The 27963-nt window shown below is 44.7% G+C and overlaps 1 protein-coding gene across 1 annotated transcript in view; it reads left to right on the top strand.

Annotated features, from left to right (window-relative positions):
- Nucleotides 1–27963, top strand: part of MYO18B (myosin XVIIIB) — a 253741-nt gene that overhangs the window by 223338 nt on the left and 2440 nt on the right. The window contains exons 40-42 of the mRNA XM_008063601.1: nucleotides 4361–4405; nucleotides 6024–6161; nucleotides 26311–27559. Of these exons, the coding sequence (XP_008061792.1) occupies nucleotides 4361–4405; nucleotides 6024–6161; nucleotides 26311–27547 (1420 nt within the window). The 3' untranslated portion in view covers nucleotides 27548–27559. The remainder of the gene's footprint in view (nucleotides 1–4360; nucleotides 4406–6023; nucleotides 6162–26310; nucleotides 27560–27963) is intronic.

Below are 27963 nucleotides of genomic sequence, written 5' to 3'. Positions count from 1 at the left end.
GTGACCTCTGACTCCTGAGTCAGCTGAGAGTACATCAATTCCAGCTGGCCCAATCTGAGATGAATGCTCTGAAAACAAGTCCTCTGTTGCTTTGTTGAGTGCAAGTTGGATGTTTTCCAACATACATCCTTTTATAACCTGACTAAAATTAGGCTGCAGTAGGACAAGTAGAAAGATCTGGGTCTAAACAAAAACTGTGGTGGCCACAGAAGGCATATTTCTGAGTTCATTTATTCACTGGTGGGCCCAGGTTCTGGCAAGACTATCAAGTTTCCTGCTACATAGTAGGACAGTCTTTGGAACTTCCCACAGCCTTACTCCTACAACTCTCACCTAGTTTGCCCTCCATAAGTAATGAGTATGTTCCAGGCCTGGAGGAACAGCTTAAAACATTTCTCCATTGACCTAAGGAGGTTGGTGCCATAGTCCAGGTTGCAGTGCAGGGCCTTAGTATGGTATAGCACCTGATTAAGTGATGCTGCACAGGCTACCTGGCTTTCTGGACATGTTTCCAGCCCAAATACCCAGTTAATGGGGCTTACAGGGAGTCAGGGCCCAAGGCTACTTCATCTACTCTGGCATTACAGGAAATAGTGGTAATTGTAATCATAGGTACCCTCTCTTGAGGACTTACTTTGTGCTAGTTAGTATGTTACCTGTGGCATAGATTGTCCTTATAACAGATCTCTGAGGTTATCATTCCCACCTGCAGATGAAGAAACAGGCTTAGGGAAGTCAAGAAACTTGCTCCAACCCACACACAATACGAAACAGGGCCGTGATCTGCATTCCAGGCTGACCCCATCACCCACACTTCTTTTTTTTATTACATTGTATGCCCTATGCAGTTTAATAAACCAGCAATGAGACTAATCACCCACACTTCTAATGATCAAGCCGTGACCCGTCATGTCAAGCTTACCCCTGCTTCCTCCTTTCCCTTTTCAGGATCTCTGCTCTCTGCCCAGTAACTGGTCTATCATTATGGTAAACTTGTGGCTGCCACTGTGAGATGGAGTCCATGGATTTACTTACGACTTACCAAACAACATTTGCAGATAGACTGGAGTTGTCTGGCAAGACTTACCCTAAAGGAATACAGCTGAAGACATTTAACTAGCTGTCTTGCCCATCATCAGTCCCTTGTTTACAAATTCTGGGCACAAATTCTTGTTTAAAAAGCCACTTTCACCAAGGAGAGAGAAAGAACCACTGATTACAAGTCAAGAGATGAGGGTCCCAGGCTTAGCTTTCCTGCCAAATGGATCAGGACCACGGACAGGTCATTAGCCCTCCTGGACCTCTGCTTGCCTACTCAACACCAGTGGGCACCTCCTGTGTTAAGACAGGAGATACATCAGGGGACAAGCAGATGTGGACCTGCCTCGTGGATCTTGTAGCCTAAAGACTCCTTTCTCCACATGGTGAAAGGGTCTATGGGTTTCAAAATTTCTCCTTTAAATGAAGAACCCCCTTTTTATACCAAAGGAAATCCTACAGAAAATTCTAGCTTAGGATAGAGTGCAGCTATCCTCTGTTGGAATGAGAAAGGAAGGTTTGGGGCCAACCCCTCTCTCTTCCTGACCTCTTGGTAGCCCCCGTGGGGTCTCCCCGAACTCAAGGGTTCCATGTACATTGGTGTAAAAGCCCAAGTACCCACCAGGACCAATTACCCATGATTTTTTATAAAGTCAACATGGTGGTGATTTATACCTATCTGGTTTAGCAACCCCCCCTCCCCCATTTCTCTGATTCTGCCTAAAAGCCTTTCCTCACCTCCTGTCTCCAAGACTTTGTTCCAGATTGCCTCACAATGAGGGTGTTAGGTGCCTTCAGCATTCACTCATATAATAATGTGGGATGTATCCCGCAGAAGCTCTTCTCAATCTAGCCTTTTTATTTTAAACACACTCTATTTCACTGAGACATTCCCAGATGGCAGGTAGTGTGTGGTCCAGGTTGATACCACCCTTGGTCTGCACAGTATTGCATCATGCATGAACAAATAGACAACCTGGCAGGGTTTGCCTCCCACCCTTAAAGGTTCTGTGGAAACTAGTGAAACAGGTTCACAGGCAGAAGCAAACAGGGCATCAACACTATAAAATGTAAGATTAATAAGCATTCACAGTTACATCTTTTCATTTGCACCCATGGCTGGTTCTTTACCAGAGACACAAGCTTTGGAGGGCTAATAATGATTGCCGACAATCTTATATCCTTATAAGATTGCCTCATTAGATTCTTCACCATTCTTTCCCACACAGTGATAAAGGATACAATATTGGGTCATGCCTGCTGCCTGCTTTTTCTTCATATAAACTATTGGGCTGGTAAACCCAGATCTTCCTGTTAAAGCAGAAACGGCACTGAGATTAGCTATTGTGATAGAGTCTGACAGGTACTGAAAGACAAATCCCAAATGAAGAGAGTTTAACAAAAGGACTGTTTACAATGGTGTGGGAGTGGTGTGGGGAAGCCCCAAGGACGGATGTTGCAGCCCCCAAGGACTAGCAACACCTGGAAACAACCTGTGCTTCTAGGTCTGAAGGGGCAGGAGAGGGTACAATTGCTGGAATCTAGAAAGAGAGGTATAGAGGGGGCCACCTGGCAGAAGGAGCTGTGGCCTTTGGTTGAGGGACAGAGCCGACTCAAGAAGAGGCAGTAGAGAAAACTTCCCATCAACTGTCAGCGGTGTTCCTCATTGAGCACAAGGAGAAGCCACAGGGATAGGGAGCCCATTGATGTGGTCCATACAGATCAGCTCCCAGGCACATAGCAAGGCAGAGGGTGTGGAGTGGATGTGGAGAAGTGAAAAAAAGATGTCTAGTGCAGCTAGACACCAGCAAGCAGTTGGGGTTCTAGTGCTGGGGAAGAGTCCTTTTGAAGGGACTAAATCTGTACCCCAGGGCCACCTATAAGGCTTATACTCATGAAGCCTGTTAGAGCAAATAGTGGATAAGAATTAACACCAGCACTTGCTTTGCTTAGTTATTGAGCTATAAAGACATTCTGAGTGCTGGATTCAAGTAGTGATTGATATAGTCAAAGTATGTGAGGAAGTTTTCACAATGTAAATGAACGTGTTTGACTGTGCTCCGGTAAAACTTTTGTCATGTGAGGAGACATATTCCCACATCCTTGGGTTTAGGGATAAAGATGTGGCCATCTTTAAGGCCATTATTCTGCCTCTCACAGGGTCGTTCACAAAAAGTGCTTTTGTTCTATTGCATGGTCTTTCTCTTTAAAAGGCCAGTTGATAAATATTTTGTCTTTTTGGGTCATAGTAGCATGGCCTTTGTTGCAACTACTCTGCTATTGTAGTGCAAAGGCAGTCACAGACAAAAATGTCAATTTATAAAAATAGGTGGTAGGCTGGATTTGCCCTGTGGCTGTGGTTTACTGACCCCTCTTCGGTTAGATTAACCAGACATTGTTTGAGAATTCTGGTCTGACTTGTGCTCAGGGCTAAGCCCTGGGGCTGAAGGATGAATAAGACATGTTCTTGGTCCAGGAGGAGTGTTGCATTCTGGTGGGGGCAGATGAATGTGAATACAAGCCGAAGGTAACAGGTCCCAGAGGGTGAGGACCAAGGAGCAGCAGATGCATCCCTTGAGGGAAACAACCAGGTCTTATAGAAAAAAGGAATTGCTCAGATTCCTGTAGAGAATAAAGTGGCAAGGTCCCAACCTGAGAACCCATTAAATGATGTCTTAGGTGTCCGAGGTTTGTGGTTTGGCTGTCTGTACCCATGCACTGATCAAATGCACACAGGTTAGGAGCATGAACTTAATAGGCCTGGGATTCAAAGCTATGTGACCTTAGACGAGGACTCAGATTCTTTATCTCCAAAATGGGGACATATGGGGTGGATAGATGAATTGTGTGTATAGCGCATTCTTTAAATGAAAGGATACTCTCTAAAGAATAGCGACTATTGTAATTAGTTCTGGAGTTTCCCACAATGCCCTGAGAAACTATCCTGCCTTGTGTCTGATTCACAAAGAATGTAAAGCAAATGCCTTGCTTGTGGGCAATAATGATGCTATTATTAATAGCAGCACTAGTTGTGCTAAAACAAGAGTAGCGGTAACGGTGACTACCATTTAATTAATGCCGTCTATTTGCCAGGGACCATGCTGAGATCTTCACAAGGGTTATCTCACTTACTCTGCTCCACAACGCTGGAGCCAGAGAACCATTATTAGCTACATTTTACAAAGGCATACAGAAGCTCAGGGATCACACCGTGGCAACAGTTGGAAATGGGTCTCAAACCCAAGTCTTTCTGCATTGACAATCATGTTCCCAGCCCCTGGCAGCGTAAGGATAACAGAGTCTTTCTTGTGCCTCCTTCTAGTGTCCAGACTGCAGTGGATTGTGGCAGCAGTGGCAGAAAAGAGATGTAAGTTAACCTCAAGTAGAACTGAGCAGCTTATACGGGCAAGACCCCTGGCTCTCTGTGTCCAGTTTGCAGAGGAAACATCCACACCTTCTTGGAGAATTATCAACACCCACGAGACCTCTGACTTCATGGTGATAATGCATAGTGCTAGGAACATAGTATCGACTGTGCAACATATTTTAGATAGAGAGAAGCCTATGCCTTAACATGCCACTGTCCTTAAACACCTTCAATGGCTCCCCATTGCCTCAGAAGAGACTTTTTTTTTTGAGTTGGAGTCTCACTCTGTCGCCCAGACTGGAGTGCAGTGGCCGCTCCCAGCCACCGCAGCCTCGACCTGCTGGACTCTGGCGATTCTTTCGCCCCAGCCTTTCACGTATCTGGAACTACAGGTGCGCGCTACCACACCTGGCTAATTTTTTGATTTATTGTAGAGATGAAATCTCGCCTGCCCAGGCGGGTCTCGAACCCATGGACTCAGGCAATCCATTCACCTCAGCCTCCCAAAGGCACGGGATTACAGGCTGAGCCACCGAGCCCGGTTAGAAGAGACTTTTGATGCTGACATGTGTGTCCTGCGCAGCCTGATCCTTACTTCCCTTTCCAGCTGTGATTCCTGCTTTCCATCTTATTTATGCCCTGATCTTTGTGACCTCTATCCCTATGTGCATGCTGTTCCTTCCACCTAAAATTCCTTTCTCTGATCCCTGTGTGGTCAAGCTCTACCTTCAAAGAAGATGTATCTCGACTTATATTACTTGATGCCTTTCTTTATGCTTCCAAGAAGCAAACTGAGGCTTCTTTGTTACCCTTAGAACCTACCATCTTTCCCTCTGTTAGCATTAATAATTTTCATTTTATGGTCATTTATATGGATGGGGTCTTGATGACAGGATCAAGGTTAAGTTCATGTGTACAGCTCCCTTCTTCTGGTGCCTGGAATACATAGAATATCCTACAGAAAAACAAGCAAACTCTCTTCCTCTGCGCGCGCGCACACACACACACACACACACACACACACGCACACACACACACACACACCACACACAATGTTGAGTGGCCATATCAACCAGAAAATAGTTTTTGAGTACCCACGTGGGCCTCTCCTTCTCTCCCTGTGCTGCTTACAGAATCAGGGGGCATAAAAGTAAAGTCTGCACTTACAAATCTGGCTCAGTTAAGGTAAGGAAGGAGTTAAGACCCTCACACTTAACATATTCCATGAACATGTCATTTGGTATATAAGTCAGTGTCAAATTTTACCCCCAAATCTAAGAGGCCTCAATGTCTGTATTGGAGTGTGTATCTCCCCAAGAAAGAATGTCGTGGTTAAAAGCATGGGCGTTGGAATAAAAAGGGATGGGGTTCACATCCCAACTTCTCCTCTGACTAGCTGAGTGACCTGGTCCAAGACCCCTGTTGACCTCTCCAAGTCCCAGTATTCCTATCTGTATAATGGATATAGTACTGGCTCCCACCTCTTAGGAATGGAGAGTGAGGTTCTTGTGCAAGTACAGCACTTAGCAATGCTTGGCTATGCTATGGGACAAGTATATAATTATTGCTGTTACTGTGGTTGTCATTGTGTTGACAGTGTCTCACATTCTTGTTGTAGGGATAACGTCTCCATCCTCAGCTCCCAGCCAGAGGGCAGTCTGCAGTCCTGGTTGAGCTGTAGTCTGTCACTGGCCACAGACACCATGAGGACCCCCTCTCAACAGTCAGCTACCAGCGGCCGCATCCTCAGCCCCAGGTAAGAGTATCTCCTGCTGCCTCTTTCTGGCCAATGATTTGAAGAATCTCAGACTTTTCAAGTTGTTGTTGAAGTCTTCCATCTCCTCTGGCCTAGACCAGGGCAAGCATGGTCCTGATGGTTTGAAGTATGATTCTGCCACATCCTAACTATGTGACTTTAGGAAAGTCACTTATACCCTCTGAATCTCTACTTCCTTATCTGCAAACCATACAACATAATTGTGTTTACTGATCCAAATGGTTGAATCAGCAAGGACCTAATGCAGTTCTTTCCAAAGCAGGATTTTCCAGATTTTTAAACAGCACAGGGTGAACATTCTAGAACCGAATAATAGTTGTCATAGTTGCCTTCTATTTAAGGCAAGTCATACCAGTTTTACTTTTATCAATAGTTATAGATTTAACTTTTCTTTATAAACATTCACTTAAGTTGATTTTGTTTTTAAGTAGAGGAGTCACTAGAAAGAAAGTTGGGCAGGGCATAGTGGCTCGTGCCTGTAATCCCAGCACTTTGTGAGGCAAAGGTGAGAGAATTGCCTGAACCCAGGGGTTCAAGACAAGCCTGGGCAACTTGGCAAGACCTCATCTCTACAATAAATTTTTTAAAAATTAGCCAACTGTGGTGGTTCACACTTGAAGTTCCAGTTACTTGGAAGGCTGAGGCAGAAGGATTGCCTGAGCCCGGCAGGTTGAGGCGGCAGTGGCCTACATGACAGAGTGAGACTCTGACTCAAAAAGAAAAAAAAAAGAAAAAGAAATAAAGAAAGTTGGGCTGGATAATATCTCACTTGGAGATTGAGCTCTATTTGAATTTTAGTCTGATTTGATGATTTCCCTCCCACAGAGGGAGATGACTTCACTCTGGATTGCCACCGACTGGTTGACCAACTAATGGGCTTTGGGATTTACCCTCGGTTGCACAACTTAAATCCACCTTCCCTCTTGGTTTTCGACTCCTTTTCTCTGAGTTAACTTGGCTTTCCTTTTCAAGGGCGGCATTCTTGTAATTAGGAGTTAATGACCACAAATCAGAAATTACGGATTAAGCAGATACATAATTAAGATGAAATGAATACTGCTTCTGTAATAACAGAAGAACCCATGTGATAAGACAGAAAGAGGAAAAAAAAATCACAGACTAGTGGAGCAAACCTAGACAACCCCTTCCTGACTTGAAATGTGTTTTCTCTGAAACCAGGGTTGTCTCTACAGAAAGAAGGGGCTGGGAGCTCGCGTTAACTTTTTGGGCATATCCGGCAAATGGCAAATGTCTGGCGCATGTCAGCAGATACTCTTAGGCTGAGAGATTTCATAGAATATGCCAAAGGGAGGTTCCAAGAGTAGGAGCATTCGGAGAGTTCATTAAAGCGAGATGACCTGATTGCAGCTCTTCATTTAAAACAAAGGTCTGTGTGATAAAGAAGTCATGTCCTCCAGGAGCACAGGTGATGAGGACATTTTCTCTTCTGATAACTAAATACCTTTGTTCCCCCCCCCCCCCCCCCCGCCGCAGCAGCCAAAGGGGAGGTGACCAGAGCAGAATGTGAATGCTCGTGAGCATAAGTATAATTATGTCAGGTGCATGATAAGGATCCTAATCCTTGAACTGTAGCCCAAGTTGCTTGGCACCTGTTTGAGTAGAAGTTGGAAGGGTGTGGTGGCTTCCATGCAGGGTCTAGAGTGGGAACATCTAGAGTCCAACTTTTGATTTGCATATCTGAGATTCTGGACAAGTTGCTTTACTTCTCCATTCATTTGTCCTCCTGAGTGAATCTAGGTTGTCATCAGGGGTACTGTGACAACGCGCTAGTCTTTCTTCACCCAGAGCCTGGCACCCAGAGAAAACCCAAGTAATCAGCCAGTTTATCAGCATTAGTGTCAGGTCACACTCCCAGCGGAACCTGCAGAATGTTAGGTCAGACCAGCCAGGGGTGTGGGTGTCTGGTGTGTGATCTGGTGTCAAAAGAAAGATGCACAGAAGTAAGATTGGAAGATATAGGTTATTTAGAAAGTAAATGAGAGAGAGAGAGAGAAGATTCACCTCCCCAGAAGAGGGAAGGAGGTCAAAGCCATGAAACATGGTGACGGCCGTTGCTCAAAGAGCACGTGGCCACACCGGCATCTAGTAAGGCAGTGGCAACTGGCCACTTGAGGTTGAATGCTTTTAAACATTTCCCTTTGATGGGGGGAATGTCATTAAGGTGATTGGGTGGTGGTCTGCACCACATCATCATGAAGAGGCAAGCAAGCACGGGTACAGATGTCAGGTGATGGACAGCAGGTAGATGGGTGGGGTAGTCACATGATTGCTGCCTGGTGTTGGGGTCTGTCTGTGTCATGAAGGTCAGGAAGGGCTGGTACCTTGGAGGCAAATGAAATGAAAAAGCTAATTAGTACAAAACAAGCTGGGGGAGGGGGCTGTAAAACACTTATCAATAGCTACCTCTGAGAAACTGGTTCTATCCTTGGCTAGTGATTAGAGGGTAAGTTAAGTGGACTGCTAAAAAGACATGAGATTTAGGCAATGTTAAAATGGCTGCTCATTTGGTATGTTAAATCCATATTATGTCGTTTCAATTAACATCTATTTGATGCCCAGAGGAATCCCAGGAGACAGACGTCCTTGCCCACAGTTACAGAAGAGGAATCCGAGATGGACAAGGGGGAGCAACTAGTCCATGCCTACACAGTCTCACCCCAGCTCTTGCAGCTACCCCTCGGGCAGGGGGGTCCTCGGAACCCCAGGCGGCCCCCTCCAGGGTCTCTTTCCCCTTCCTCTGCCCTTTCTCCTTCTTGGGCAGGCATGTCCAGCTGCAGTTCAGAGTGGAAGTGCCAGCACCAAGATCAGCAAAGGGGCAAGAGGCAAGGCAGATACTCACACATGTGTAAGAAGAAATTCCTTGTCTGTCTTCCTCATGTCAACATCCCCAGGGCTGACTTGCAACTAATGCTCAATAAATGCTTGTTGAGTGAATTACTGTCCATTGTACCAAAGCTGGAGCAGAAATATTAACTGTATTTGGTCACAGCTCAGCATGGATTGTGGCTGAGAGAGGGTCAGTAATTCACTCAATGTCACACAGCAGGTAAGTGGAAGACCTCCAAAGCCTCTGTTTTGCCATACTGCCATGGCTCTCTGACGTTGCTCCAGGGTCGCTCGCCTGTCAATGTTTCCTGGTAAAAATCTGACCTGTTTATTAATACTAAAACTGCCTGAGGATGATTATCGACATTCAGCATTCAGCCACAAGACATTTTATGAAGTGTCTACTGAGTCTAGATTTCATGGCGTTAAGCCCTAAACACTGTGAGCTCCTTCCTTTGAGTGTATTTATAGTTTAAAGACTCTAGACATTCTGGATTGGGAAGGACCACTGGGATTATCTCATGCAACTTGCCCATTGTATAGATGGGAAAAACTGAGATCTGCAGAGGAAACTATCTTACACAAATTATAGTAAAAACTGACACAGAAGGATCCATCATCTTCAGTTGGATGTACATCCTTCCCCATCTCTTTCTATATTTATATAATCATAAGCATATACATGTACTTACAGCAAATATATGGCTTATTTGTTGACTTTTTTAAAAACTGAAATGATGTGAAACTATATTATGTATATAATGTTTGTCATAATATGATAGTAAGAATAATAGTAAGAGTTCAGGTGCCTTGACTTCTAGCTCCTTTTAACTGCACAAGTAGTCTATGAATACTTCCCCTCTTCAAGAACTTAAAATATAGCAAAAGTCTAAAATTTCCTTGGCCACCACCCCAGTCTTAGCTCCCTTCCCAAAGGGATCCATCATCTCCAGTTGGGTATATATTCTTCCCGTCTCTCTCTCTCTATATATATATCATAAACATATATATGTACTTGTAGCAAATATATAACTCATTTGTGGACTTTTAAAAAAACACAAATGATATGAAACTATATTTTGTATCTTATGCTATTCATAAATTCTTACAATGAATGTCTTTCCCTCAACAGTATACCTTGGATATCTTTCCTTACCAGTATGCATAATTCTATCTCATTCTTGGTAATTTCTGAAAAAGCTACCATGCTTTATTTAACTATTGGTTCCTTATTTCACTTTTAGATTATTTCCAGATATTTGTCATAAATATATCAGGCTTCAAAACACACACATCCTTATGCATATGAGTAAATGGTTCTCTGAGTCATTGGGCATTTGCATTTTATTTATTTATTTATTCATTTATTCATTTATTTATTTATTTGAGTCAGAGTCTCACTCTGTCACCCAGGCTGGGGTGCAGTGGCACAATCACAGCTCACTGCAGCCTCAAACTTTTGTGCTCAGGCAAACCTTCCACCTTAGCCTCCCTAGTACTGGGACTGCAGGTGCACGCCACCATGCCTAGCTAATTGTTTTGATTTTTTGTAGAGACGAGGTCTTACTATGTTGCCTAGGCTGGTCTTGAACTTCTGGGCTCAAGCAATCCTCTCACCTCAGCATCTCCAAGTGCTGGGATTACAGGTGTGAGCCACCACACATGACCAGCATTTGCATTTGAAGTTTGAATAGATATTACGAAATCATCCCATGTCCCTCCTACTGGAAGATTGTATGATAGTAGAGAGCCCTGGATACCTGTCTCCATCTCACCTGGCAACGTGGTGGGACTCAGTAAGTGAGGCTCTTGTATTTTCCAATTTGACTGAAAAAGAAAGTCACTCTAAAAACAGAAGAGAGAAAGAAAGCAGTCTTCTGTCAACAAAATAAAAGCACTTCCCATATTATTTATAAGGGGACGTCAACTCAAGAAAATACACCTAAAGGGTTATGATTTACAGTCCAGGAATTGTGCTGCTGCCGCTGATAAACACGAGCACTTCTGGAGACAAGACACTAAATTACCTCTGTGGTCCCCAAAGAGGGAGTTAACGGACTTGGTGGTGGCAGTCACGCTTTGTCTGAGTTTCTCTTCACATCTGGTTGCAGCTGGTACCCGGGCTGTCCAGGGCTGGCACGCTCATGCCACCCCTGCTGTGTACCTGACCACTCATTGCTGTCTTCCAGGGCCACTGCCTTGTAGGATGAAGTGGGAACGCACTGGGGTCATCCCCATTGCTTTCCCGTTCTCACAGCACACAGGCTTCCCAAAGAGGGTCCAAGCCCCATTGCATTCTAGACCCCAGCCGTGGTCACAGATCACTACAGGGTCCACATACTGATGGGCATTGCTTGACCCTGCTATGCAGATTGCCAACGTCTTATCACTGGACAATTGCTGCTCTCAGTGCCTGGGCAATTATTGCAAACCATCGCGACATTCCTCTGACCCTTCCTGTCACTCTCAGGAGGCATTTCCACTCCTGTGTCATTCAAAGAAAAATAACAATGGCCTCAACTTCAGCTGTGATGTCTATAAATTCGTCTCTATCTTCCCCCATCTTCCTTCTGGGTCTTCAGAAGATGAGTGCCGGTCCTGTCCTGTCTGAGGCTAATTCATATCCACTCCTGCCTTCCCCCCAAACACTCTTATCTATCCAGTGTTTTCCCTCTCTCTCTCTCTCTCTCTCTCTCTCTCTCTCTCTTACTCTCACTCTCACACGTGCGGGCCCTCAACTTCCCTTGTTCCAGTCCTTTTTTCCTCCACAGTTTGTAAACACCAGAGATCCTCCCCATCCTAACCATATCCTCACCCTGCTGTCCTATATTGAGTTACTGCTTTACCCTCCCTTCAGATCCAGGCCTCTCAAACATGCCGTTTATGGGGTTACCATCTTCATTTCACATTTGTACCTCAATCTATTACAGACCAGTGACTGCCCTGCCATGCCACTGAAGCTTTTCTCGCCATGTCAGTGGCCTCCAAAGGGACACATTGGGGAATATTCTCTGGTCTTTATCATTCCCTGAACCTCTCCACTGTGTTGGCAACTGTTGAATACTTCTTGGAACTCTGTTCATTTGGCCCTGACAGTAGTTCTGCTCCTTGGTGCTCTTCAAGCTATCCTTTCCTGATCCTACCTCCCTTCCCCACCCCGAAATGCTGAGGTGCACAGAATACTGCCCTTGCCTGGCTGTTTCCACCTGATCACAGGCAATTCCCCTTTTGTGATTTTGACTCCCCAGCTGTAAGCATGTGACCCCCAAACCCAGACCACCAGCTCTTTTCTTGTCCCAAGTTTTAAACTTATATAGCTTATCTAACTGTCTACAAGGAGATAAACTTTGTCTCTGTCCTTCTTGAATCTCAGTAGCTAGCAGGTACTCCACAAACAGTCATTGCCTGGCACATAGTAGGTACTCCACAAATAGTCATCAAAGAGATAAATGACCAGTGGATAGAAGTCAGATGGCTTCTCGCCAGGGCAATTAAAAGGGTAATGTTGATATCAGGAACCAAGAATAGATTAGCCAGACTGATTAACTGTCTCCTATCACAGAGCAAGTTCTTAGCAACATGAAGCAGGATTGATGTACTATAATGGAGAGAACTGAAGATCTGGGACTCAGTCCCCTAAACTGCAGGTTAAGGGCAGAGACAGGTTGGCTCGGAGAATTAACCCAAGGCTCACAAGGGGGCCTTGAAGAGACACTTCAAGAGAGGAAAGGGAAAGCCAACAGACTTTCCAGTCTGGTAGACCTGGTCTCTAATACAACCTCTGTCACCTACTAGCTGTCTGACCATGAGCAAGTTACAGTGTCTGAGTCTCAGTCTCTCTTCCATGAAACAGGAATAGTGATGTCCCCTTTGCAAGACAGAAGAATTAATAGCCATAGAATGCCCAGTGGAAAGCCTGGCACCAAGCTGGTGCTTCATAAGCAGATACTCCCTCCCATCCTCCACCCTTCACCCAGGCCAGGCAAGGTGGTGCTGCTGCAGAAGACACAGAAAATGACAGGCAGGACGGGGGAAAACCACAACCAGGTGCTCCACATGGGGTGGGGGGGTGGCTAGACTCACAGCAGAAATCAGGAACACAAGAGAAAATCTCTTGGTAATGAAAGTGGAGTTTTGGTGAGCTCAGTTTTAAATATGTCGAGCTTGTGTGTTTGGGGACATCCAAATGGAACTATCCAGAAAGTTTTAAACTCTGGTCTAGAGACCCAGGGAGATGCCAGGATTCCTCTGCATAATATTCGGATGCTTGTGGGTGTAGGTGACATACAAGCCAACTCAATTTGACTTGAGCAAAAAGAAAAATGTATCGTCTCCTCCTGCAACTGGGAAACTCAAGGGTACATCTGGCTTCAGGCATTTCTGGATCCAGGAATTCAAAAATTACAATGGAGATTTGGTTTCCCACCCACCTCTCTGTTCTGCTTTTCCCCATGCTGGCTTCTTTCCGAGCCAGAAATATGGCGCCATCAGCTCTAAGTTCATTCCTGCACCACTCTGAGTCCAACAGTAAAGAGGGTTTCTCTCTTTTTAAGAGAAATCCCAAGCCTGAGTGAGTGACTGGTCCATCATGGAACCATCAGAGTGGACAAGGGGATGAAGGAACTTCTTACCTTAGGCCTAAGTTAGTGTTGTCACCTGGCTCTGGGAGATGGGGTTATTCCCACCAAGCCATGGGAACATTGAAGGAGAAGGGGATTCCTCAAAGACAACAGGGGCCTTACCTGAACCAAGAGAATGATACTTTCTAGATAGAAACAATACACATAGCAAATGTTCTTCACCAAGAGGGAGCTTGAACCATGGGGTAAGCAAGATCATGAAGACAGAGGATAGGGAGAGGGCAAGGGATCAGAGTGTTTGGAGTTCCCCTTCAGTAACCTTGGGAAATCCAAATAAAATTGTGTATCTTGGTCAGAGATGCTATTTATCCTTAAATTTCAATGGCTAATCTATCATCACATAATTATTAGTGGTGCTGTGATTTGAATTTATTCCCGGCTTTCTACTGTTGCTATTGGACTTCTACCATATTGCAATGTGAGCGTAGATTATTGTATAAATTATTCTCACTCACATAATCATCATGATTTTAATTACTGTGTAATCTTTGCTAATTACTGTTGTATGTATCATTTGCTTTGGTGCCGATTTAACACAACTGCTTTTTGTTTGACTGAATGATGGCATTACAACTTTTCCTTTTTCTGGGAAAAAAATGTGCTTTCTGTAAACATTTTCAGCCCCAAACTCTTGACTCGAGGTCTTTAGTTTAAAAGAAAAAGATTTAGACACCTGCATCACCACCCCTTGTTTGTTTTTATTTGGGGGTAAAGTTGGCTTGAATGAGTAAAAAGGTCTAAATTACAGGGTGCTGTTTTTAAAATAAAGTTGTATTACTTTCAGGGAAATGCAATTTCTTTACTACAGACAGGAAGCCAAGAATGAGTCACGTGAGGGCTGCTTAAATGATTAGATGAGACTCATTTGTAATTGGTTCATTAATTATGTATATGCAAATGGATGATAGTTAGCTTTAAAAACAGCTTGTTCTCAAAGTAGGTTAAGCATCTGATGCTAATCTTATTTCAATAGTACATTTATTTACCGGGCTCTGCATTCTTAGAACTACATACAGCTCAGGATAATTTTAATTCATCCTGAATATACTTAATAAATGGGCCCCTCATGAATATGATTTTATATTCCTAGGACATAAAAGTTCTTTTCAATTTGATCAGCATTTGGAAGATTAGTAGAAATGATGTTGAAAGTAAGCGCACAGAAATATTCAATGCAAGCACATTAATCCTGGAACTAAGGTCTGAACACGTGAAACCAAGTGAAGTCTGGTTGTAGATACAGGATTCATAGGGCCCGCCTACCTCTTGGACAGGTTTCCTTGTAAAGGAAGACTATTTTCGGACTAGAACTCTGGGTTTTGGATGGTAAGTCTGTGGACCTTTCAGAAAAGTTGAGTTCACCTAAGTTAGCTGCAAGTTTGTACAAAACCATTTGAATTCATCATTGATGGTTCAGAATATTCTTTTAGAATCTGTGATTCTCTCATTGAGCAAAAGTTTTGTTAAATAAACTCATTATTGAAATATACATATAAGAAAGTGCATTGTGATGAAATTTTCAAAAAGTTGATACCTATGTAATTACTACTGAAATCAAGACCAGATCATTACCAGTGTTCCTGAAACTCCTTATGCCCATTTAAGTCAAGTCCTCCTCCTTCCTCAAAGACAACTACCAGCCTCACTTCTAACATCATAAATTAGATAATGCCTGTTTTTGAACTCTATGTAAATAGAAGCATCCGAGATATACTCTTTTTTTTCTGGCTTCCTTCTTTTCATATTATATTCTTAAGATTCATCTACATTGTTGCATGCAGCAATAATTCTTTTGTTTCATGGCTCTGTAGTTCATAGCAGTGGTTCTCAACTGGGGGCAATCCTACCCCAACAAGAGACAGTTCACAATATGTAGAAATATTTTGACTGTCACAGCTAGGGGGTGCTACTGGCACCTGATGGGTGGAAGTCAGGAATGTTGCTAAATATCCTGCAATGCAGGGGACGGGCCACACAGAATGATCTGGCCCCAAATGGCGCTTATGCCACTATTGAGGATCTCTAGTCAATAATATGCCATCGTGTGAATTCAAAATAATGATTGGTTCATTCTGTTATTAATAGACATTTATAAATTGTTTCCGGTTTAGTACTATTATGAATAATAACATTATGAACAAGTTTGAACAAATTTTTGTTGCTTGAATATACAGATTTCTGTTGGGTATGTGCCCTGGAGTAGAATTGGGTGTATTTTCAGCAATGGTAAATGTCAACAGAACGGTTTTTCCGATTTATGTTTCCATCAGCTGTGAATGAATGAATGTACTAGTTGTTCTACATCCTTGCCAACATCTGGTTTTGTTGTTTAAAAATTTTTTTTAGCTATTCTAGTGGATATCATCAAATTTCGGTCTTAACTTGGATAAAATAATGACTCATTATATTATTAATAGGCACTTAATAAATAAATACACCTTTTATGTGCTTTTATCTTCATTTGAATACCTTCTTTAATGAAGTATCTGAGAAAGTCTTTTGCCCATTTTTCCCCTCTTTGGTTATTCATCTCTTTTGTATTTGTAGGAGTTCTTTATATATTCTAGATATATGCCCTTTATAGGATATGTGGGACTAGCCCATTCGGTGGCTTGCTTCTGTCATGATCTTAATGATTTATTTTTATAAACAACATTCTTAATTTTAATGCAGCCTTACTGATAATTTTTCCTTTATGGTTGGCACTTTTTCTAGACTGTGGAAGAATTATTTGGCTACTTTTGAATCCTGAAAATATTTCTCTATATTTTTTGTAGTTGTATGGATTTACCGTTTATAACTAGATATACAGTGCATCAGGAATTGATATTTATTTATGGTGTGAGATAGAACTCACTATTTTCCATATAAATATCCACTTGGCCAAGCACATATATTTCAGAAAAATAATATTTTCCACATTGCACAACAGCATTACTTTGTCATAAATCAAGTGATCTGATATGCAGAGATCTGTTTCCAGACTTTATTCTGCTTTTTAATTTGTCCATCATTGAGTTCTTATAGCATTCTCTTAATTAATGTAGCTTTATATAGTAAATCTTGATATCTGGAAGCCTAAGCTGTCCATATTCTTTCTTCTTCAAGATCAACAAATGACTCTCCCTGAGTCATTTCAAAATCAACAAATGACTCTCCCACATAACACTGCGTTCACCTTCAATATATTACCCCTTCTCCAGGAATTGGCCTTTTGAGTCCTGGCTGCTTTGGTGACTCTCAATGTCCTTAAATTGGAATTCTGCTTTTCTGGTTTTTCTAAGTGAGGATTTGCTCTGGTGCAAGGCTAGTCTTACATCTGGAAGCTGAATGCTGAGCTAGATATTTACTCCCTTTGCTAAATAAGCACTTTTTCTTGGTTTCTATGCCTGAGAAGACATGACGCTTCATGCATATTTTCCTCCAGTGATAACTTGGTGAATCTCCCTCCCCGCTAGAATGTAAGTTCCTTGGAGGCAAGAGTTATTCTCTCTGCATTGACAGCATCTGGCATCATCACACTCAATAAATGATTCTGGATGGATGAAAGAATAAATGAATGGATGAATAATTTCCATCTTAAAAATGTATTTTCATGGAGAATTAGGTTCTTTTATGAATAAGTGAGATTTTTTGGTGGCTGTTGCCATCTTTCCATACTCAGGTGAGGCAATGTCTTTGCATGGGAAGTGAAGGAATGTATTCAATTTACTTAAAATATGCTGAGTCCAAGTTGAGTCTGTAAACCAATTAGGAATCCTAATTTCATATCTAGAATTATGTTCTTTCTAAACATTGTGGAAATTGTATCAGAAGGTCAAAGACTCAGATTTGAGAGCCAGTACCTGTGTGACGTTCTATTTTCTTCTCTATTTTTCCAAGTGTAGGATGAGAGGTTCAGGTGAGGTGATCTCCCAGCTCCCTCTCAATTTTGATAATATAGAAGTTAATACCATCCTGTAGAAGTGAAACCTAAGAAAATTAACAAATCCATACTATTGTCTACAATCCCAACTTTCATATTACCCAATTATCCTAAAATGGTCTTGTGTCACTGTGGGGTTTTTTTGTTTGTTTGTTTTGTTTTGTTTTGTTAAAAGAAGGATTCTATTGGTTTGGGTTTGGACATATGGAGAGCTTACTCCAGAGTGTGTACTGGAATTAGTTTTTAAACCTTGTTTTTAAGGCAAGTGTAGTTGCTTTGACTGACTGGTAAGCAGGGATGCTGGGGTCTGAATTAACTAGCCCAGGTGAGGCCCTTTCTCTCTCCCTCTCTCCCTCCTTTTTTCTCTCCAATGTGAAAATAAGTTGAAAACATGATAGCTCTCCTTAGTTTCACACCTTTCCCCTAAGAAGGACATTTTCTAACCACAATCACACCTAATAAAATTAACAAGTCCGTACTATTGTCCAAGATCCCAACTTCCATATTACCCAATTATCCTAACATGGTCTTGTATCACTGTATTTTTTAAACGAAGGATCATATTAGGGGTACTCATTGCATTTGATTATGTTTCTTGAGTCTCTTTTTAGAAAAATAATAGACTTTACTTTGGAGCAGTTTTGGGTTTACAGAAAGATTTGAACCGAAAGTGCAGAGAGCTCCACTTACCACTTTCCCCTTAACTTGGTTTCCTTATTGCTAACATCCTGTATCAGCCTTTAGTCTCTTTTAAATTAGAAAGATCTCTTACCCCCTCCAATGCCACCCCCCTTGAAATTAATTTTCTTTTGGGAGTGATTCTAATGGGCATCTCTATGCAGATGCCACTGGTCTTAGTACCTGGTAGTTGGTGAGACTGTGTGGGTGAGGTCAAGGCAAATTCTGCTAACCCACAGAAGGTATGTAGGCAGGTGTTCATGAAGGACAGCTCTCTGGGTTGGTTTTAAAAATGTCAAGGACTTACTTAAGCATCAGAGAGAACAGCAAGCAAGTCCTGAGAGTTATCCAGTCCCATAAGAACTGTCATAATATAAGGAATACCAGATGTTTACAGTGTCTGTTTCCTGCATCCGTTCTCCACATCTTCAGAGCCAAAGTGGCCAGGCTTGGGGACAGTTGCTGCTTGTTTCCTCCCCTCTTCACTTACCATCAAGCCCGCCTCCTTGGCTGCCCCACCCCCTGGCATCCTCCTTGTTTTGAGTCTTCCCCCTCAGCGGGGTGGTCTTCCTAAGCCTCAGTTTTCTTGCTTGTGAGAGTTTTGCAGATTGAGTGAGCTAATAACTAATAGATGGCATCTTCTGTTTCTACAATGGAGTGTCTTTCTTGGCCCGTCACCACCACTCAAATCCTACTCCTCTCCCAAAGCCTGATTCAGCCCACCTCCTCCAGAAAGGCTGTGCACACAGGCACCAGCATCAACCTCTCTCCCCTGCCAACCTCCTGCTGCTTTTATAGCCCATGGCTCACAGTCTGTCTGGAACTCCTTGCGCTGCTGATCCTTCCTCATGGGTCTGTCCAGACTCTACACCCACAGGATGCTCTCCAGGAGGCAAGGGCAGCCCATCTCCTGTTGCAGGGATATTCACACAGATTGGCATGGGCGGGGGGTTCTCAGCTCTGCTGCCTCCTCAGCCCCCTTAGCTTCAGCTTCCACCTCTATAAATTGGGACAGTAAAGGGCAGGAGAGCAGAGTAGTGAGGAGGCCTAGATGTGGTGTTGGACTCCTGTTTAAATCCCTGTTCTCCTATTTGTTACATGACTAGGTATTCTTTCTGAGCCTCACTTCTGATGTGGGAAGATTAGAATAGGAACTGCCATAGAGTACTGTTGTGATGTCTTCAAAACCTGGAGGCACAATATGTGGTAGATATTTTTCTTTCTTTTTTTTGAATTGCGGTCTTACTCTGTTACCCAGTCTGGAGTGCAGTGGCACAATCATGACTATCACAGCTCACGGAAGCCTCAACCTACTGAGCTCAGGTGATCCTTCTGCCTCAACATCTCGAGTAGCTGAGACTACAGACATGTGCCAACATGCCCAGCTTTTTTTTTTTTTTTTTTTTGGTAGAGATGAGGTTCTACTATGCTGACCAAGCTGGTGTCTAACTCCGCCTGCCTCAACCTCCCAAAGTGCTGGGATAATGAGCATGAGCTACCACTCCCAGCCTGTGGCAGCACTTATGATGTGACATTCACCTGCACACCACAGGGGCTTAATAAATGCCTCACGTTGCCTACATCACGTGCAGTCCTGGGTACCATGCCAGGTTTTAATAAAGACGATCAATTGTTCTTTTGGGCTCAGTTACCAGATCTTCAGGCCATCTTAAAAGGACATCTGGTTTCCTACCCCAGGCCTCACTAGGATTAAAGAACATCGATACATTTTTAATTTCCTCTTTAATTTCAGGGTGTGGATGAAAAATGGGGTGGCAACATGCCTTTGGGGATGATTCATGATGTCATTAAATCTGCATCAAGTTTCCTGTAGCTACAACTGGCCCAGGCTCTGACCAGATTCAGACCTGGGAGTTAGGTTTTTTTGCTGTGTGATTATGTCTAATGCCAGTAAATCCAGCATCTCCTTGACTTGGACCTAATGTTTTCTTGTTGTTGTTCGTGGTGTCTCAATGGATTTTGAGAAATTTTGAGACATCTTGCCTCAAGTTCCATTGGTTGAGCTTTTTCCCTCAGTCTTCTGCCTGGTAGGTGTGTGATAAGGATAAGAAGGTAGTATATCTTTTGCCTTTCCTGAAGTATTGAGGTAGATGTATGAAGAATTGGCATCAGATCTGGCCAACCAAGATTCAAATTCAGGCCCTGACACTTAGCAGCATGACCTCAAGCAAATAGTTTTTCACCATAGAACCTCAGTTTCTTCATCTGCAAGATGGGGTTATGATTCTGATCTTGACGAGATGGTGGGTACAAATACCTGCACAGATAGGTGCCTTCTTCACTCTTTAACCAACACCCAATGCAGAGCATTTGCTACTGTGGTTGTCACTGGAGATAAAACAATGGCACCACATTTCCCAAGATAATTCAGCAGGGGAATGGGTGTGGTCCAGGCAGGAGCAGCTGGCTTGTTCTGAGGCTGAACCTACCTCTTCCATCTCTACTTCCCTCTTCTATACTGTTCACAACAGGCTCATATATAGACATCATTTGCTCTTGACCATCTTACCTCAATCCAGGGCCTTCTCTATTCCTGACTGAAGGGGTCATTAATGAAAAACAATCCAGTAAGGGTTAGAATTTAAAAATATATAGTAGATTACAGTAATGCCTTGAAATGAATAAGTAATGTATACAAGTTTAACTGTAGTATCTTGCCTTGCTTGAAGTACTGAGGGTAGATGTATGTAGAACTGACCAACATGTAAAGGCATTGAGCATGCATGACATACTCTTCATCTCTAATTCCCAACAAGACCCTGTGCCTTAGGACATTGTCGTTCCCACTCTTACAACTGAGCAAGTTCAGGCTCCCAAAGTTACCTGACTCAAAAGAGACAGAGCTAGGATTTGAACCCAGGTCTGTCTACTTCTGAAGTTTTTTTTTTCCTTAGCCTTGCAGGTTAGAAAGAGTTCAGTATTCCTGAGTGTTCATATCTTACTTTTCCAAATAAATTTTTGTAACATGAAGCAACCCATACTTAGAGCATTTTCATCTAAATGCTCTTATTTCTCAATTCACTTGACCAACTTCTGTCAGAACCTACTATGTGGCAGGCACTGGAATACCACTCATAAATTGGACACACATTTATTGAGCACCTACTATGTGCCAGGAGACTGGAGAATTGCTCATACATCCAATACATGTTTATGGAGTACCTACTGGGGCCAGGACCCTGATGCTTCCCTCATTTATTCAACATAGATTACTGAGCACCTACTATGCACTAGGATACTGTTATAAACACTGATAGTAGAGAATACAATGAATTAAAATCCCTGCCTTCATGCAGCTCTTATTGGAAGGTTGATCCAGTTTTCTCCATCCTACATTTGAGGACACTGAGGCCTAGAGATGTTCTCAAGGGCACATGGCTAGTGCGTGACAGGACCAGACCTGGCTCCAAGCCACAGAGATGTTATCTGGGCAAGGTGACATGGGAATTGCTGTGAAACCTCTATCATATCATGGGCTCTGGAGAAGGTTACAGAGAAGGGTGCTCCTGGCTGTGGGGTCAGCTAACCTAGAGTTGGAACCCTGCCTCCAACACTTGTCAGCTGTGTGTGCCTGTGGAGGTCACCCTGCTCCTCTGTGCCTGGAGGTCATAATCCCTCCCTTGTGAGGTTGCCATGAGGGCAGAAGCCATCAGTTTGTTCTCCCTTGTCTCCCTGGTATCCAGCACAGTGCCTGGCACACAGTGGTAGGTGCTTAAGCCTGGGCCGCTGTTGTGATAACTATTGACTCTTTCTAACCTACAAGGCTAAGGGGAAAAAAGCCTCAGAAGCAGACAGACCTGGGCTTAAATCCTGGCTCTGTCTCTTTTGACAGTCCCCACTATCTTTCTGGAGCCTCTCCTTAGAGAGTGACAGTGACCCCGCCTAGCCTGTCTCCCAGCCACTCTGAGAGCCTTCTGTATGTCATCCCTCTCCCCATCTGTCCAAGGCTCTGGGAGGCAGGCACCGCAACATCTTGATTACCTGCCATCCATCCATCATGCGATGTTGATGGAGGGAGCATTTCATTCGAGCCCACCATCCTGTGAGGGCAGGGGAGAAATAAACAAACGAACAAAAAAGTGGAGCCTTCCTCAGGCCCCTGGATGAATTCAAGCAGGATGTGTTGACAAGTCCAACGCTGGGGCAGGAATGGAGAGGATCATCCAACCTCAGGGAGCAGAACCTGGGATCCTTAGTCCAAAGCCCACAGAAGAGCAATCTGAATCCAGATTAGATTCTTCAGTCGCAACACAGAAAAGAGGCGATGCCAGGAACTTCCTTGGGGGTGATGCAGCCCAGAAGTAGTGAAAGAAGTTGCAGAGATACTGGTGGATTTCTGCATGGGAAGGTCAGAAGGAAGCACTCAGCTGGGGGCAGCGACTTTCTTTCCCCTCTTCTTCCCCATCTCTCCTCCTTCCCTCCTCTCTCTACCCCCCCACCTTCCCCTACCCCCCATCTCCACTATATGGCTTGAGTTCCTGTTTCAAGCTCACCAGCTGAGGCTCCAAAGGCACCAGACCCTTCTGAAAAGATGGAACTCAGCCCACACAGTTTCAAGATGTCAGGCCTGTGGACCATGATAGTTGGGCTGGGTGTGAGTGGTTGTTATGGGATATCTTGGCTTGAGGAGCTGTCGAAGGCCTTGCTCCTCAAGGACCTCAGGGAAGGTGGACAGATCTCGCCTGTGATGGCCAAGCTGGGGTCCCTCTTAGTGTAGGCCCAGCAAGCCTGTGCCCTGCACACCAGCACTCACAGCCTGCAACTTCCAGACCCGCACTTCTGGGCTGCCAACTGCTTCTCATGGCCTCCAGCCTGGCCCACCTTTCCATCAGAGCTGAAGAGGGCGGATCTTTGGTGCGGCCCATGCAGCGTTCCCCTCCTCCCTCTTGCCTTCACCTTCAGTCTCCTTCCTGCCCTTTCTCCATCAAGCCCTCAGACTGCTCTCCTTCCTCTTCTTCTCCACCCCCCATTCACACTCCAACTTCTTTCTCATCCTGCTTCCTCTTCTTTCACCCTCTCATCCTCTCATCTTCCTGCATCTCTCTGCCCCAGTTCCACATTTCTTCTTCCTCATCTACCTTGACTGAATTCTGCAGCATTTACTGAGCACCTACTATGTGCAGGGCTTGGTGCCAACTCAGGAGATGCACCAAATGGGGGTCAGCAAGAGCCTGCCAGTGTGGTCTATGAATCTCTCACCTCCCCTTTTATGCCCTTTTCCCCCATGTCATCCTCCTCCTCTTCTTTCTCCTCCTCGTCGTCTTCCTCATCCTCTTCCTCTTTCTGCAACCTCTCTTCCTTCCCTTTCCTCATGCCCTGTCCTGGCATCCGCAGCCAGCTTGGCCATGGCAGCTGGAGGCAAGCAGGCCTCAGAGTCCCAGTAGATTTGATGACAGGAGCCCTAGATGCCGCCATCCTCACGTGGCGGGCGATGGATGAGACGGAGCGTCCAAGACACATTCATCACACCCGCCTCCTTTCAGGGCCAGAACACGACAGAAATGACTTTTGTCAGCTCTGCAGCAGCCCACTGTCTCTGGCAGCTCCAACCTGTTTATTAAAAAAAAAAAAGGCAAAAGAAAGGAAGAATCACGGGTGTGTGAGTGGCATCTTGCCATATATTAGGGGAGTGATTCCAAAGCAATGATGTTGACACACACGCTTTCAGGTGGTCATAAAGGAGCTCTCCCCGTTCATGTACAGCTGAGATGGGGACTAAGGGATCAGGCAAGATACAGAAAAGGGGGCAGCTGCTCTGGGCAGATGTGTGGCTTTGGTTTGGGCACATGGGGGCCAACCTATCTTTTACAAATGATAGGATGCTAAGTCACCTGCCCATTCATTTTTCTGTGCATCTGTCTTTGAGCTTCAACTGAGGCTTTTATTGAGTCCAATGGAGGGGGGTTGAGCTCTGGAGATTCAGAGATTTGCAGCAGTGATAACGATTTCCCTTAATTGTTAATGATTGATAACCATCCATGAGTAGTTATTAATTGCTCGTTACTACCATTAGCTGTTATTTGAGTAATTAGGTGCCAGGAACAGTATCAGGGGTTTTGCTTTCATTCTTTTAACTGCCCTGTGAGGTCAATGCCGCAACCAGAGTTGGGGTTGGAGGGCAAGGGCAAGTAGAAGGAATATTTCCAGCAAAGGGAACAGCAAGTGCAAGCCAGGAAGGGGGCGGGGAGGGAAGTCCCACCATGCAGGAGAAGGGCTGAGGCTGGTAAGGACAGAGGGGCGGTACTCATCTGCACCACCACTTCCACACTGAGGTCTCCTCCCTGTCCTCAGACAGTGGCAATCACCTTGCCATGGTGACCTCACACAAGTCCAGGACCTGGGGTGCTCCTGCCAGTCCTTGAGGAGATAGACATGTGGGATGGGCGAAGCTTTGTCCTCAGGAGCTCAGGAAGGCAGTGTCTAGGTGTCTTAGTCCATTCAGGCTCCTAAAACAAAAATGCCATAGACTGGGTGGCTTGTAGAAAAGAAATTTATTTCTCGCAGTTCTGGAGACTGGGAAATGGAAGGTCAAGGTACCAGCAGATTTGGTATCTGATTCATAGACAGTCATCTTCTTGCTATGATTTCCCATGGTAAAAGGGGGTGAGGGAGCCCTCAGGGCTTCTTTTATAAGGGCACTAATCCCATTCATGAGGACTCTGCCCTCATGAGCTAATCATTTCTCAAAGGCTCCACCTCCTAATATCATCACATCAGGGATTAGCTTTCAACATATGAATTTTGGGAGGACACACATATTCAGTCTGTTGTATTCCCTACTCATTTCCCTGGAAAAGACCCCAATCCTCCATCCTGGCCATCCCCTCCCATGCCTTCTGGGACATCACTCCCTGGAGCCTTTGGTTTGGCTTCCTTCTCAGTTTCAAAAGCCCATTGGATCTTTGTGGCTGCTTATTTTTCTCTCAGACTGTCCTGTGGGATCAAGGTGGAGGTGGTGATATCTAACTGGGTAAGCATGAAGCCTTCCTCAAAGTCTTGAAGCAGAATCCCAATCACCTTTTGTGTCTAGAAGTCCAACTCCTGCAATTGCCCTGATTGTGACAGTTAGGGCACTCAGAGGTGAGGCCTCATGACTGAAAACCTGCATATCCATCACCCTCAGTGCCTTCTCAGACCAGAGCCCATGGCTCTGTCTGCCAACATTGACATTTGGCACCTGTTTTGCTTTTTTTTTTTTCCTTAAAATAAATTATAATGTTGCTGAAAGGGGATTGTTTGTCTTAGAAGGAGGACAAATAGATTTTGTTTGTTAAAGGAAAGGTTGATGGACTCCAGCCCTCTCTCCTTTCAATGACGCCATTTATTTTACGGTCTATAATCTTGCCCCACTGTGAGGCTCCTGCTTTTCAGAGGAGGCAAAGTGTTTTTGGCGCCGCTGCTGCAAACTCCCTCTGCAAAAAGCCTCGTCTGGTATAGTCCCAGAATAGAAACCGTCTGTCCTCTTATGTGTAGTCTTGGTTTCAAGTTGATTTCATGCGAATCCCTTTGGGGCACCAATTTTACCCTCACCCCCACAATAGCCATCAGGGTTATCATGGAGACATATATTGGATCATTGACTCTGGGAAGCCCTGCTCGGTGGGACCATCTTCTGGGCTTGGCTCTAAATAAATAAATAACCCCCTGCATGTCCCCTTTCAGTCTTGAAGAAGTAAATTACTTATTTCACAGTGGGCTCTGGAATGATAGGTCCTATCATGTCAGATATGATGCCTCATAAATCTAATTCATTTGTCCTAGCTGCAGTTTTAATCTACTCAAATGTACTTAGCTGGGTTTAATTATAGACAGAAATTGCATTTTAAAAAGCAAGAAGAAATCATTTACATGGCTTGAATTTGCACATTAAATCATATGGTTCATTTGAGAGTACAGTAGGGATGGCGTTTCCAAAGAAAAATAATATTAGTGCCTGTGCTTAGTGGCTCTTACACCGATTGCACAAATTATATGAATTACACAATTTCTACTGACTGTATTTTTCTTCCTGGTACAGGGTGACAGAAGAGGCTGGGGATGCCGAGAGGGTCCCATCAGCATCAGCACTGAGCAGAGCCCAGGATGTCCATAGCAAGACCTCAGGAGACAAGTCTGTTTCTCTCCACTCTGCCCGCCAGTCAAAGTACTGTCATTTTGGGGATGGTGAAGGACTCAGAGTCCAGAGGATGCCCATAGAGAGATTAGAAGCCACGTCTCCTTCCCTGGCTTCTCGGAGTACAGATTCGTCCTCGCTGTCAAGGGAAAAACTGCCCAGTCCTTCGGCGGCCCTCTCAGAGTTTGTGGAAGGACTTCGGAGGAAGAGGGCCCAGAGAGGGCAGGGGTCCACGCTGGGCCTGGAGGACTGCCCCACCCTCCCCATTTACCAGACCACTGGGGCTTCCACGCTGAGAAGGGGCAGGGCCAGCAGTGATGAGGGAGACCTTTCGCTGAGGATCAGGGCAAATTCACCCCTGGAGATGGAAGGGGCCGCTGGGAGAGCCACTGGTCTCCTGCGGTCTGCCAGCCTGAGATGCATCTCTTTGGATGGTGTTGGGGGCACAACCCTGGTTTCTGAGAAGCACAAGACCAGGTTCAGTTCCTGTGAGTCCCTCTTAGAATCGACACCGAGCTTGGGAAGCAAGCCGAGGTCCCCACCCACGCCCAGGGACATCCTCTTGTCACCCACACTGCGTCCTCGGAGGCGGTGTCTGGAATCCTCAGTGGATGACACAGGCTGTCCAGACCTGGGTAAGGAGCCACTTGTCTTCCAGAACCGCCAGTTCACCCACCTGATAGAGGAACCTCTGGGCAGTGACCCATTCCGCTGGAAGCTCCCAAGCCTCAACTATGAACGCAAGACCATAGTGGACTTTGATGACTTCCTTCCAGCCATCCGGAAGCCTGAGACTCCTATGTCCTTGGCCGGAGCGGCCAAAGATGGGCAAGATGGTTCAAAGCATCCAAGTGTCCACTTCGAGATGGAAGAGTCTGACCGTTCCTTTCTCTCAGGGATCAAGACCATTTTGAAAAAGAGCCCAGAGTCCAGGGAGGACCCTGCTCACCTGTCTGACTCATCCTCATCCTCTAGCTCCATTGTGTCCTTCAAAAGTGCTGACAGCATCAAGAGTCAGCCAAGAATCCCACGACTTGCAGGTGATGGTGGTGAGCACACGTCCCCTGAGCACAGAGAGCCAGGGGCAGTGAGGAAAGACAATGGTGTTGAACACATCATGAAGAAATATCTCCAGAAGTAGGAACCTATTCAGGTAAAGCAATAGGCTAGGACCGTTTGTGGGGAATGAAAACAGGAGAGACCACCTGGGTGTGGCTGCCTTGCAGAAACCAAGTGCTACTACTTTTTAATGCCTTTAATGCTGTGACTGATTTCTCTGGAGACCAGAGGTTTTAGGGATTTTTTTTTTTTTTTTGAGTTGGAGTCTCACTCAGTTGCCCAGACTGGAGTACAGTGACCGCTCCTGGCCACCGCAGCCTCACCTGCTGGACTCCAGCGATCCTTCTGCCTCAGTCTTCCAAGTAGCCGGAATTACAGGCATGCGCTACCACACCCGGCTAATTTTTTTATTTTATTGTAGACATGAGGTCTCATCTGCCCAGGTGGGTCTCGAACCCGCGGGCTCAGGTAATCCACTCACCTCAGCCTCCCAAAGGT

The sequence above is a fragment of the Carlito syrichta genome, unplaced genomic scaffold, assembly GCF_000164805.1.
Source record: "Carlito syrichta isolate Samal-C Ts95f unplaced genomic scaffold, Tarsius_syrichta-2.0.1 Scaffold306949, whole genome shotgun sequence".
In the NCBI taxonomy this organism is placed as follows: domain Eukaryota; kingdom Metazoa; phylum Chordata; class Mammalia; order Primates; family Tarsiidae; genus Carlito; species Carlito syrichta.
This window is presented reverse-complemented; position numbering and strand designations above follow the sequence as displayed.